Below are 13,428 nucleotides of genomic sequence, written 5' to 3' on the forward strand. Positions count from 1 at the left end.
TAAAATTTTTCAGTTTATTTGAGCAAAAATCATTCCAGACACAGGAGGCAGGAGCAAGACGTCTACAGTGAAGACAAGTAAGAGAAGTGAGTAAATTGAGAGGCTGTAGTTTAAGGCTGCCTTATACAGGAAGTCAAGTTGGCTGTTTGTGATTGGCCATCCTTTTCGTTTTTAACCTTGAGGCGTTCACAGGCTTAGGTTTGGGTTTGCTCATATAGGCTGCCAAGGCATTAGAGTTACCTCTAACTGCCTTCTTGTTTAACTAGTTTAAAAGCATGAAGGATAAAAATCTCTATCCTGAATATCCTAAGGATAGCTTTCACCTTGAGCACTGAGTGTGGCAGGAACATGTCCACCCTTCCACTACCCAAGCTGAAAATAGCAAACTGAGTGAGCTGATCTGATTGAGAGCTGAGTGCCACCCAGAGGAGCAGTATCCCCTGTGGTACCATGGAAGGCAAGGGATGTTCGAAGACCGTGGACCTGGTCACCTCTAGATCCCCTACATTGAATTTTTTTAATCAGATGCCATTATTCTATGAGAAAGTGAACTTCTAGAGTCAAATACCACATGATCGAGTTACCTGCCCCACTGCTCTGGGAATTTCCTGAAATATAAAGCACTCCAACATAGAGATGTGACCAGTACCACGTGGGATTGACCAGGGAGCTACAAAGAATGCTGCAATGAATTGTCTTGTGCATATGTATCTTGTTGTTAGAGGTGTGTCTTCAGAATAAATTCACATGTAACTTTGTTAGATATAGCAGTGCTAAATTCCCCCCACATAAAGTTGTACCATTTTGCATTCTGTCAGCAGTGCGTAAGAATTCCTTTATTCCCACAAACTCATCAATCACATGTAGTCGGCTTTTGAATCTATAGGATAAGAAATAATATCTCAGTGTAGCTTTACTTGGTATTTATTTCATGAGTGAAGGTGAACTTCTTTTCATATGTTCAAGAGTCACTTTCATCTTTTTTGTGAATTCAAATTTGTTAATTTTTCCATGCAACACCATCTTTATTATATGCTAGGTTTCCATACAGGGATGGGTCTGTTTCTGAATCTGTATTCCACTCCATTGGTATATCTGTGCTACCACCACATTGTTTTAACTCTTGGTTTTTCCATTCTTTTCATCATCACCTTAGTCCAGGCAGCAGGAATTCCTAAAACTGATGGCTGAGAATACCTAGAGGGAAGACTGGTTCTCAACAATAAACTGTTCATCGTACATTCTGCGTCTTCCTGTTCAGAGAATCTGCTGAGCCCTTCTACAGAAGTCCATGAAACATCCAGATGATAGAGATCGGGTTTTCTCAAATTTTTCAGACATGGAGATGGTGTTAAGACTCAAATAGCTTCCAGGGGTGGGACTCGAGAAGACAAATACAGACTTCTACCATCCCTTTTCCCAGGCTTTGTCTAAAAGCTCATACACCACCTTCTCAATAAACACAGTTTTTAAGTAGGAAAGGGAAATATGAAGCCAACTCTTGCAATCTGCCGTGTTTCCTGACCTCTGGCCACGGAGACCATGAGCTGTGACTAGTGCATGCGGCAGTGAGGACAGCCCTTTTACTGGCCCCTCTGTGCTCTTCCATCTCCTCAGTCCCTCTGCTTCTCAGGGTACAACACCAGTATCACCCAGCCCTTCCACCCTCACACTCGCAGCAGTTTAAGTTCCTGGAGACAAACACAAGCAAGATGACAGCCTACCCTCCCTACTTCATAACAAATGTTTACTGCAGTTTTTTATTGAAAGGTATCAACCGTGGGAATGGGTTGCACAAGACCAGTCTCTAGAAATATGCCCTTCACTGAGCCAATAAAGAAAAAAAAGGCAAGAAAGGGATATGAAATTGTGAGAAGCCCAAGTGAGCTACTCTGACCTATAGAACTGCTAAGTGAACAGGATGTCCCTGCGGATGGCGTGCAGCAGTTACAGATGACTACCAGGCTGGGGGGCCACTGAGAGGCACTGTACTTCAGTGCTCTTCCCTCCTAAGGCACACTCGAGAGACTTCTAGCCATGAAAAAGGTAGAAATACAGGGCTTTCATCCATTCAAATATTTTTGTCTACTGTGGGCCCTAAAGACCTTATTATGGGGGCAAAAATGTTGGCACTGGCTGCATCATGCTTGCATGGCCCCCAACATGCACCTGTATTCACTGGGGACGGTGAGTCCAGGCCCAGCTCACTGCTGTGTGAAGGCTTCACAGCAGGTACCTGCCCGAAAGGAACCCAAAGCCACCAGCCAAGCTGCCTGTGACAGATCCCAGCACCCACCCTGAGACTCAGCTTCAGTAGCTCTTGGCTCTGCCTGGCAACACTGCACTTAATCCACATGATCTCTAGTAGCTCCTCTGTTTTCTAGAAATTAGGCCAGGGGTCTCTAAGGTCCAGGTCTTAGAAACCCAGTCTTTTCTTCCAATAGCTAAGCCATCTAACTTGCTCCAGCACTTACCCTGAACCCTAAGGGCAGAGGTTCTCAGCCAAGATCAATTTTGCTCCAGGGGACATTTGGGAAGGCCTGGAAACACCTTTAGCTGTCACAACTGTCATCTAACAGACTGAGAACAAGGATCCTGCTAAACAGCCTATGAACCACAAGAAAGCCAGGGCAGCCTCCAAGACAAAGACGTGCCTGGCACACAGTGAGAACAGTGCCAAGGTTGAGAAACTCAGGCAAGGTTTACAAGAGCAAGGAGACATGTTTTGACAGCTTCTTTCCCCGTCTCAGAAGTGGATCCAGACAACTTGTGTTGCAGGGTGAAGGTGATGGGATGAGAAACCAGCTTATTTTTTAAGAAACAAAGGTATTCCTACTTTTCTCTAGCACACTTAATCAGCCTTCAGACAACATTCACCCTGGGATACATTTTGAGAAGCATTTTTTTTAATGCATTAGCTCCCCAGGACAGACCTTAGGCAGAAAGCTATCCAGTCTGTTAACGCCCAGGGAATAAAAAGGGGTTTCTCTTACAAAGCTCATACCCCTTGGGAACAGCACTTTCTCACCACCACAGGCATCATGGCACACACAGCTAGGCCCTGAAAGCGCACAGCCTTAGCCCAGCGTGAGGGAACTACAGACACCCTGTCACACACAATGAGGGCTAAATATAAAGTGACCAAGTGTCCCTGTTTGCCCTGGAGTCCCAGTTTACACCACTGTCCTGACATAATTAAAAGCACTTCCCTTTACTCTCAAAGGGAGCTTGAAATGAACAAGATGAGCTTGTACCACCCTGTCACATGAGAGCAAAGAAGCCATCAAAGGTGATTAGTGTTATATAGAATCAGGAGCCAATGTGAAGAGGCTCCCACTGGTCAGAACTGAAATTATTTGAGCATCAACAACTGTGGTGGATTGGTTTAAATTCAAGAGTGCATTTTTTATTAAAAAAATAATAATAACTGACCACTTTCATGGTGATCAGTTTAGAAGAAAAGCCACTAGATTATTATTGTGAAGACAGGCAAATAAGGGAAAGAATCCAGTATTTCCCTGTATGAGTTCACAGATACAGCTGTGAGGCACCCCAGCTAAAAAAATGAAGATTCTTTTATACAATTAGCGAAATAAATGCAATTAGGCTCTTCAGTTCAGTTCAGTCACTCCGTCATGTCCAACTCTTTGGGACCCCATGACTGCAGCATGCCAGGCCTCCCTGTCCATCACCAACTCCTGGAGTTTACCCAAACTCATATCCATTGTGTTGGTGATGCCATCCAACCACCTCATCCCGTTGTCCCCTTCTCGTCCTACCTTCAATATTTCCCAGCATCAGGGTCTTTGCAAATGAGTCAGCTCTTCACATCAGGTGGCCAAAGTATTGGGAGTTTCAGCTTCAACATCAGTCCTTCCAATGAATATTCAGGACTGATTTCCTTTAGGATTGACTGGTTAGATCTCTTTGTTCTCCAAGAAACTCTCAAGAATCTTCTGCAACACCACAGTTCAAAAACATCAATTCTTCAGCAATCGGCTTTCTTTATAGTACAACTATCACATCCATACATGACTACTGGAAAAACCATAGCCTTGACTAGACGGATCTTTGTTGGTAATGTCTTTGCTTTTTAATAGGCTGTCTAGGTTGGTCATAACTTTTCTTCTAAGAAGTAAGCATCTTTTAATTTCATGGCTGCAGTCACCATCTGCAATGATTTTGGAGACAAAAAAAATAAAGTCAGCCACTGTTTCTCCATCTATTTGCTATGAAGTGATGGAACCAGATGCCTTGATCTTAGTTTTCTGAATGTTGAGCTTTAAGCCAACCTTCTCACTCTCCTCTTTCACTTTCATCAAGAGGCTCTTCAGTTCTTCTTCACTTTCTGCCATACAGTGGTATCATCTGCATATCTGAGGTTATTGATATTTCTCCCCACAATCTTGACTCCACCTTGTGCTTCCTCCAGCCCAGCATTACTCATGATGTACTCTGCATATAAGTTAAATAAGCACGGTGACAATATACAGCCTTGACATACTCCTTTTCCTATTTAAAACCAGTCTGTTGTTCCATGTCCAGTTCTAACTGTTGCTTCCTGACCTGCACACAGGTTTCTCAAGAGGCAGGTCAGGTGGTCTGGTATTCCCATCTCTTTCAGAATTTTCCAGTTTGTGGTGATCCCCACAGTCAAAGGCTTTGGCATAGTCAATAAAGCATAAATAGATGTTTTTCTGAAACTCTCTAGCTTTTTTGATGATCCAGCAGATGTTGGCAATTTGATCTCTGGTTCCTCTGCCTTTTCTAAAACCAGCTTGAACATCTGGAAGTTCACAGTTCACGTATTGCTGAAGCCTGGCTTGGAGAATTTTCAGTATTACTTTACCAGCGTGTGAGATGAGTGCAATTGTGCGGTAGTTTGAGCATTCTTTGGCATTGCCTTTCTTTGGGATTGGAATGAAAACTGACCTTTTCCAGTTCTGTGGCCACTGCTGCTTTTTCCAAATTTTCTGGCATATTGAGTGCAGCACTTTCACAGCATCATCTTTTAGGATCTGAAATAACTCAACTGGAATTCTATCACCTCCACTAGTTTTGTTCATAGTGATGCTTCCTAAGACCCACTTGACTTCACATTTAGGCTCTTACCATTATATAATGACAAACAACCAGAAAAGCCACCATCTGTACTATGTTCTTGCCAGAATGTGAAACATGAACCTGACTAGCCCTCTACACCTTAAGTTTTCAGTTAATCAGACGGCAGAGAACTATATTTAACTAGGCCATGAGTGTGCAAGCAATAAAATTCAGAATGTGAGAAAGTCCCCAGGACACATAATCCAGCTGTTTTAATGAATAAATTTTAAGGGGAAGGGACTTCCCTGGTGGTCCAGTGGTGAGGGCTCTGTGCTTTCCACTGTAGGGGGCATGGATTCAATCTCTGGTTGAGGAATTAAGATCACACAAGCCATGCAGCATAGCCAAATAAAAAAGAAAAACATATATCAAGGGGGAAAAGATATATCAGACTCAGAAGACAAGCAACAAATCACAATTTATGGATCTTACTTTGATCTTAAAAGAGCTTTTTAAAAATCGTGTGGTTTTTTTTTAAGTGCATTAATTGGAAATTAAGGAACTATTTAATTTTTTAGGTATGATAATAGCAATGTGGTTTTTTTTTTTTTTTTTTTAAGAATTCTTAACATTTAGCAGTATACAGTGAAATATCTATAAACAACATTTGAGATCTGCTTCAAAATACTTCAGCTGGGGAGGAAGATGAAGAGGAGGAGGGGGCAGAAATGTAACAAGATTAGCTATGCAGAAACAAATGGTTAAAGCTAAATTATGAATACATGAAGATTCATTTATATGTTTGAAATTCTCTATTCTAAAAAAATTCCCAAGAAAAATACAGAAAACAATATTTGGCATTTGAATAGCTATCAAAAATAAGGTTAATACAACTCTATGGGAAAATTTTCCTTTTGGGACTCTTGGGAGGAACTGTAGTAGCTTTGGTCTCAAAGCAAACAAGGGAGCCCACACAGGAAGATAGCAAGCTCTAACTCTTACAGAAGCTCCCTTCTGAGATCCCAACTGACTGAAAACCCAGTGTATACTCAGAGAATCTGCCATTTAATTCAGGTAAACAGAAAGCCACTGATGAGCAACTGCAAACCCATGCTGGCCCCATGCCCCCTACACACCTCTTAGAAAAGACCAAACTTGGGTCAGGTCAGCCCCTATGTTCTACAGACTAGAAGCCAGAGGCTGAGGGAAGCCTGTCATTGGGTTTGGACTCCAGGTGGCTATGAGCCTTGCCTGGCTTGTCTGAGGCGTGGGGCAGAAAAGAGCTGACTCTGCATCTGGACTCAACGTTGCTGGGAAATAGCAGTCCAGCATCTCAGAAAGTGGACGTCTCACAGTACTCACAGCCTCATGGGGACAACTGAAGGGCCAGGAGGTCTTCTGCTGAATCAAATGTAAACACCATGGTTACCTGCCAAATGAGTGATAAAATAATGTGTTTCAAATCAGAGTGAGTAATGCAACTCTCTGTATTAAAGTCATTACCAATTATCAATATCCCATTTACAATGGAAAATGGGGGGGGGGGGGGGCAGGAAACCCCAGTGAAAGAAGATAGTATTAAGAGGCACCATAAGACAAATCACATCTTGCAAACACAGGACACAGTCCAAAGACAACTAACTTACAGTCCCATCAGAAGACTAACTCACTCGGCAGTGGCGTCCGAAGGCACTGCAGCACGGTCCGGGCTAGTTAGGCAGTTTCCAGAAAGTCCAAGTAAAAGGAAACCCTTTAACGATGGCAAAATAATATGAGAGCTTAAACACAGTTACAGATAATGCATGTTCTTATTTTTTAAAAAATGTATTTAATTCCTAAAAACATCTTTGTTTTTCCTAAATTAGCGTTCATATAAAAACAGCCAGCTACTGTCTCATCATCTCCAGGTGGCCTGAGGATCCCAAGCACCTCTCAGATGACAAGGACCGAGATGCACCGAGGACAGAGAGGATTCAGAAACAAGAGGTAGGTGGTGGTAAATGCACTACAGGGCCAGAGCTGACAGGACGGAGGCACAGGCCCAGATCAGAGGGTATCTAGGAGTATCCACAGGTTCCACCTCAGGTGATTCTGAAGATCAAATACATTCACTAACACGTAAGTTCCCCAAGGACAGGGACTCCCCCCATTTTATTTACTAACCTACCTCAAGCACCCAGAAGAGCCCCTGGCACACTGTCAGGCCTCAATAAATATTTGTGTAATGAGTCAAGTGAGAAAACAGGGAAGTGCATTTTGTATGCTGTAAAGTGCCATCAAACATAGAGTATTAACACCAGTTCATCTTTCAGACTCATTTAATTAGAACTTCATTCCGAACTGGATTCTTTTTTAAAAATACTCTCATGTTTAGACAGTGACCAAAAGCAAAATATTCATTTCCTAACAGATGTGTGGACAGTGTTTTTGTTCAAGGAACAATGGAATGGGAGAAACTACTAATGACAGTAGGTCACAGAGAGAAAGGGGCCACAAAGACAGTAAAATAAAGGCAGATGCCTAAGTGACCCAGCTGGGGAGGGAAAGATCAGGAACTGGGCAGATGGGGCGGAGAACTTCCTCTCAGTACTCACCGGGAATGTAACTCAGGGCGCTCTGCTTTATTAACAAGTCTGCTTCCAGAGCTTGATCCCACACTCTGGGGCGCTGAGGTCTCAGCTGTCTGGTCACTGGACTCCCAGTGCCAGACACACAGTAGGTGTTCAATAAATATTTGTTAAATGGAAGAGAACTGGGGGGAGAGAGGGAATCAGAGTCTGAGCTAATGATCTTGCAAGGACACAGCCCTCTGGAAAATGAGGTTCAAGCTGCTGACAGGTGAGAAGATTTCACCACAAAGACCAGATTTGCTCAGGAGGTGGACGTGAACATCCATGGACGGAGAAAAACCTCGACCTGAACTGAAACTTGGGCCATCACTTCCTGGAAAGAAGGTTAAGAAGTGCTAGCACCAGTTGGGTGAGAGATGTGGCATCTCAACTAAAGCAGGCCTCTCCCTTACCCAGCGTCTGAAACGAGGGAAAGAAAAAGGGTCAAAGCGGCTCTCCACACCCAACACTCCTAACACCTGCAGCCCTTCAGGGAGTATAGTGGGTACTTCCTCCCATGAGGTCCCGGAAGGCCCTGCCTTCTCCATGAGCCAAAAAGGGGCATCTGGGCCAGGTGCCCTTACTGCCCCAGGGGCTCCTGGCGGTGCTGCGTCTTCTGGTGCCGGTTGAGGATGGAGCGCTGGTTGAAGCTGCGGCCGCAGGCCGGGCAGCAGTACGGCTTCTCCCCGGTGTGGATCCTCTGGTGCCGGACCAGCCGCTCCCCCTTGCTGAAGCGCTTCCCGCACACCTGGCAGCCATAGGGCTTCTCGCCGGTGTGGGTCCGCCGGTGCACCGCCAGGTTGGCGTTCCTGCTGAAGCGCTTGCCACACTCGCAGGTGTAAGGCTTCTCGCCAGTGTGTGTCCGGCGGTGCACCTGCAGGTGCTGCCGGCGGCTGAAGCTCCTCCAGCAGTCCGCGCACTGGAAGGGCTTCTCGCCTGTGTGGCTGCGCTGGTGGACCGCGAGGTGGTGGCGCTGGCTGAAGGTTTTCCAGCACTCACCGCACACGTGGGGCCGCCGGCCCAGGTGTGTCCGCTGGTGCTTCAGCAGGTACTCGCGCAGCGCAAAGCCCTTGCCGCACTCCCCGCAGCTGTACGACTTCTCCTCCTCGTGCGTCCGCTGGTGTCGGACCAAGTTGGAGCTCCGACTGAAGCCTTTCCCACACTCGGGGCACTGGAAAGGCTTCCAGAAGGAGCTGTGGGTCTGGAGGTCATCGGGCAGCGGGGCGACGCTGTGCTGGGGTGGGAGCGGCCCAGGCACGTTTCCCAGCGAGCTCCTGGCCTCCTGCTCACATGGTCTTCCTAGCTCCGGGCCCTGGAGCGCAGGCTCCCCACACCGCTCTGCCGGCCCGCAAGCGAGCTGCCCCTTGGGGTCTGCCAGCTGGGTCTTTGCCTCCTTGTCCTTGCTCCCCAGGCCTACAGGACAAAGGAGATACAGACCAACACTGAAGAGGATCTGAAGAGAAACTTCTAGTCAGAACTTGGCTTCTAACATGTCCCATTAACAACTACCAATGACCTCTGTGCATTTCACTTGCTCTGACTCTAAAACCAGATATTCTTTTACTTCTTTCCACCTGTTATGGACTGAATGTTTGGGTTCCCTCCAAAATTCACAGGTGGAAGTTCTCAGACCCCTGGGGCTGCTGTTAGGAGGTGCGGCCTTTGGACCGTGATTAGGTGAGGGTCTGGGGGTGGAGTCCCCAGGATGGGACCATGTCCCAGAAGAGCAGAAGCCAGGGCTGGCTCTCTGCACACAAGGGTCATGTGAGCGGGAGCCCTCGTGATGGATTAATGGCCTTATAAAAAAAGGAGGAAGAGACACGAGATCTCTCTCTCCCTCCCTCTGCTACATGAGGAGCTGGCAAGGAGGCGATTGCCCGTGAACCAGGAAGAGAAGCCCTTGCCAGACAACAAATGTGCCAGCAACTGGATCCGGGACTTCCCAGCCTCCGGAACTAGAAGATATTAAGTGTCTGTTGTTAAAGCCACCCACTTGGTGGTATTTTGTGACAGCAGCCCAAGGTCAGACCATCTCCCTGCCTTCTTACGGAACCATGTGCTAAATTACAAGGCCCTCCCTCTTAATTTCCTACTAAGTCACCCTGTGCTTTTCAAAATCTAACTCAATGCCATCCTTTAAGGAACATACCTTGATTTCTCCCCTACTGTGGGTCTCATCAGCACATGCATTCAATTAGCACTGTTTATTCCACACTTACTTACACATGACCTTGCTGCACATGCTACTCTACAGTCGTCGAGATGTTCAGCTTCCCCAGGATCACAGACCTGTTCCAGCAATTTTTCCACATCCTCCCTCAGCTCACTGTCCCTGCTCACACTGTGCCCTCCACCTCACCCTGGTTTATTACTCTGGGTGTCTGGGAGCCTGGCACTGGGACTGACTCAAGGAAGATGTTTCATGACTGCTGGATGGGCCAGTGAAGGCAGCTGTCTGTACCAGGCCACCTCAACATCAGCACATTTATTAGGAATGAAATGCCCTTCCACAGGTCCTTCCTTTGTTCCCTCTTTTACTCTAAATTAACAGAATAATTGGTTACATAAGGTCAAGAGGAAGGGGAAGAGAAGAGAGGAGAGAGATACTAGGGAGCAAAGAAGCCAAGAAAGAAGAGGGAAATGACAAGTCACACTTAAAACAGGAAAGTCCTTTCAGGCAAGGCCATTAAAAGAGAAAAGGAAAAAGGACACTTAATGCTTCTTGATTTGACAAAATACAGAGGAGACAGCGAGCATTTCTGATGTCTTACCTGGAGGTGAGACCCCGCAGTCCTGGGGTTCCACATACTCCCCAAAGCAGTCTATCTGGGTTGGGGTTACATGCCTCCACTCCTCCTCAGGGAAAGCCAGGGCCATGTCTTTAAATGGGCCCAACCCCTGAAAAAGCACAGGAGATGGCTAAGGATAAAGAAATAATCCCAAGGCAGGAGCAGCTGAAGAGCACACACACGCGGCCACACTCCAGGGGAGAACAGAGCAAGAAGATGGAGGAATCAGGGTCCCAGATGGCTCCAAAATGGGACTGGAAGTGCCTCCCTCGAGACAAGTTTAACGACAGAGAAGTGATCGACTTGTCTGAGGCACTGTATTGAGTCTTTGCTGCAGCCGCTTTGCTGGTACCCAATAACCACTACTCCAATTTCCACTACTCAATCACCTCCACTACATCCTCATATTGGAGGGAGATGGGGGCTGCTATTTATCCCCTCATGTAGAATCAATTTTCCCTCAGAGATAAGCAAACACTTGGGCAGGCCCTATCTTAAGAACAACGCCATGTAAAAACGAATATGCTGCTGTCATGACATGGTAAAGAAGAATATTTGTGGCAGGAGAAGAGAGTTTAACTTAATTAAAAAAAAATGCTGATGTCTTTCTTCCTCTCCTCTAAATGTCCTTGGAAAACAGAAGCAGGAAACAGCACAGGCACCAAACCTTGCCCAAATACTGCTTTAATGAGATCAAACTTGAGTCACTTCTTTTTTTTCTGCCAAATGATAACTTTCCTTCTACAAGGAACTCTTCACTTTTAAGACTTGATGTCCCTTTCAAAAAGCTGTCAGATGAGACACTCCTCAACTCCCTGAGAACACTGGGCATGCCATGGGAGACACTCACACCATGACAGAACTGCCCACCTGTGCTCTAAGGATCCCCATCTGTGGCAGGCTGAGAAGTGCTAATAAGGCCAAAACTCCTGGTGCAGTCTTTGGAGGGGCCAGAGACCATGCCACTTGGCACTGCTGGGCACCCCCACCTCTGAGTCAGCAACACTCCTGCTGACTTGGGAGGGAGGGAGGGGTCCACAGGAAGAGCAGCCACAGACAGATCCATAAAGGCTATCCACAAAGGGCTACTGATCTCCTGGCCGCCCACCATAGCCGAGATCATGCCTATGGGGTTTCCACCAATAATGGCTTCCTCCTCATAACTGGGCTTCCCTTGTGGCTGAGAGGTAAAGAATCTGCCTGCCGATGCAGGAGACATGGGTTCAATCCCTGGGTTGGGAAGATTCCCTGGAGGAAGGCGTGGCAACCCACTCCAGTATTCAGTATTCTTGTCTGGAAAATTCCAACAGGGGAGCCTGGTAAGCTACAGTTCATGGGGCTGCAAAAGAGTCGGACATGACTGAGTGACTGAATAACACCACAGTTACAAGAGTAATACTGAGTTGACTGAGGAAAAAAAAGAAATTAAAGAGTAATACAAATAAGGGAGCTGAGCCTCATGCCTAGACCCTAAGGCATAAGGCTCAATCCAAATGAGTAACTGATGATAGTCAAGAGGAAAAAACGTCCATCAGGACGAGAAAGGAAGAATCACTCAACTCTGTGCACAGTGCTCTGCTGTGCGGGAAACTCTTGAGGAAGGTGCACCTCAGTCAAAGCAACCTCGTGCTCCCTGATGGGCAGGCACAGCTCACCTGGGATCCAGCCGTCAGGAAGCTAGCTGCCACCTCCTGGTCTCTGGTGCTCACTGCAGGGAGGCCAGCACCGGCGTGAAGGACTGGCAGAGCTGAGCAGGAAAGGAAAACAGGAGCAGGTTTAGCACTGTCCTGCAGCAGCTCGGCCACAGGCTCTGCGGCATGACACACAGAACCCCGGGAACTATAAGGAGACTCCAGACAGGCCGGGCATGGGTGTACCCCACTCTGTCCCCAGAGGGGAAGAAGGGCCCAACCCAATACACACGGCCCTTCAGGACGGTTCATGCTCCCAAGTCACAGGCTCACAATAACCCCTTTGAGATTCAGCAACACAGTAAAGTCACCTGTTACTTTCAAGGATTTGGTTTATCCACCCACTTAAAAAAAAAAAAAATCCCTACATGCCAGCTACATATGCCCTGGCGCTCTCCATATTAAGGATGTGAGGGGAAGGAGAAAAAATGACCAGACAGCGTGATCCCAGACAGCCCTGGCAGATATTAAGAAATTGAGCTACAGAAAAAGCTTCACCACATCTGTTTCCTACTGAAGTCAAGGAGGAAGTCAGGGAAACGCAGAACTGCACCTGCAGGTGCCTTGGTTTGTCAGCTGAGGGATAAGGAAAGGGGAACGCAGGGTACAAAGCAGTTTTCTGCACCCTATCTTCTTATTGCTTGCATCTTACCCTGCTCCTGGAAGGCCTGCGTCCCCTCTCCAGGGTCCTGGCTGAGCTGCTCCTCAGCGCCTCTGTCAAGGCCTTGGACGTCTTCCCTGTGGGGCATCCCCCACTCGGGCTTGACCTCCACGGGCCCCAGGTGGACACTTGGTTCCCAGGGGTCTCTGCAAAGTGCTGTCTCCTCCCGCTGTCCCTGCACGTGGCACGGAACCTAAGAAGAGTCCCCAACACCTGTTAGAATGAGGCCTGCATTAAGACTGTCATGAAAGCCATTCCAGCTGCTGGGGAACGGACAAGCTGGCTCAGCTCTTCCTGAGCACAGCAGTGAAAAGGTGAAAAGGAAGCTAAACTGCCTTCATCAGGCCCTGAGATCAGATACTTGTCTGTATCCATGCCATTTGACAAGAGTCCCTTCAGCTCACCTCGGTACTGATCACATTCCACCATGAACAACATCACAGAGTGACAGTATCATTTCATTGAGAACTTCAGCCCAAAACACACATTAGAAAAAAAACATTCCTTAGTTAAAGATGCTGAAAACAAAAAATACAAGGCCTAGACTGTGCAGTGAATTAGTGAGGGAAAAAATTGTTCTACAGATAGCAAGGAAAACCAAAACCCACAAAAACAGGCCCTTTCTGGTCCATTTT

The 13,428-nt window shown here is 46.8% G+C and overlaps 1 protein-coding gene across 13 annotated transcripts in view; it reads right to left on the reverse strand.

Moving 5' to 3' along the window:
• The window catches only part of ZSCAN25 (zinc finger and SCAN domain containing 25), a 24,373-nt gene continuing 10,945 nt past the window's right edge, over window positions 1-13,428 (reverse strand). For 5 of the 13 annotated variants that reach the window (XR_011485304.1, XR_011485307.1, XR_011485301.1 and 2 more), the window contains 5 exons: window positions 12,785-12,986; window positions 12,097-12,188; window positions 10,424-10,550; window positions 6,714-9,065; window positions 1-6,472 (listed from right to left, as the gene is read on the reverse strand). Coding sequence is in view for 1 of the 13 variants with exons in the window: in XM_020905334.2 (XP_020760993.2) it covers window positions 8,233-9,065; window positions 10,424-10,550; window positions 12,097-12,188; window positions 12,785-12,986 (1,254 nt within the window). In the remaining 12 variants the exon portion in view is untranslated. Of the gene's footprint in view, window positions 9,066-10,423; window positions 10,551-12,096; window positions 12,189-12,784; window positions 12,987-13,428 lie in introns of all 13 variants that reach the window. The other 8 variants (XR_011485311.1, XR_011485308.1, XR_011485306.1 and 5 more) reach the window with 8 other exon arrangements.

The sequence above is a fragment of the Odocoileus virginianus genome, chromosome 33 (genome assembly GCF_023699985.2).
Source record: "Odocoileus virginianus isolate 20LAN1187 ecotype Illinois chromosome 33, Ovbor_1.2, whole genome shotgun sequence".
NCBI classification, from domain to species: domain Eukaryota; kingdom Metazoa; phylum Chordata; class Mammalia; order Artiodactyla; family Cervidae; genus Odocoileus; species Odocoileus virginianus.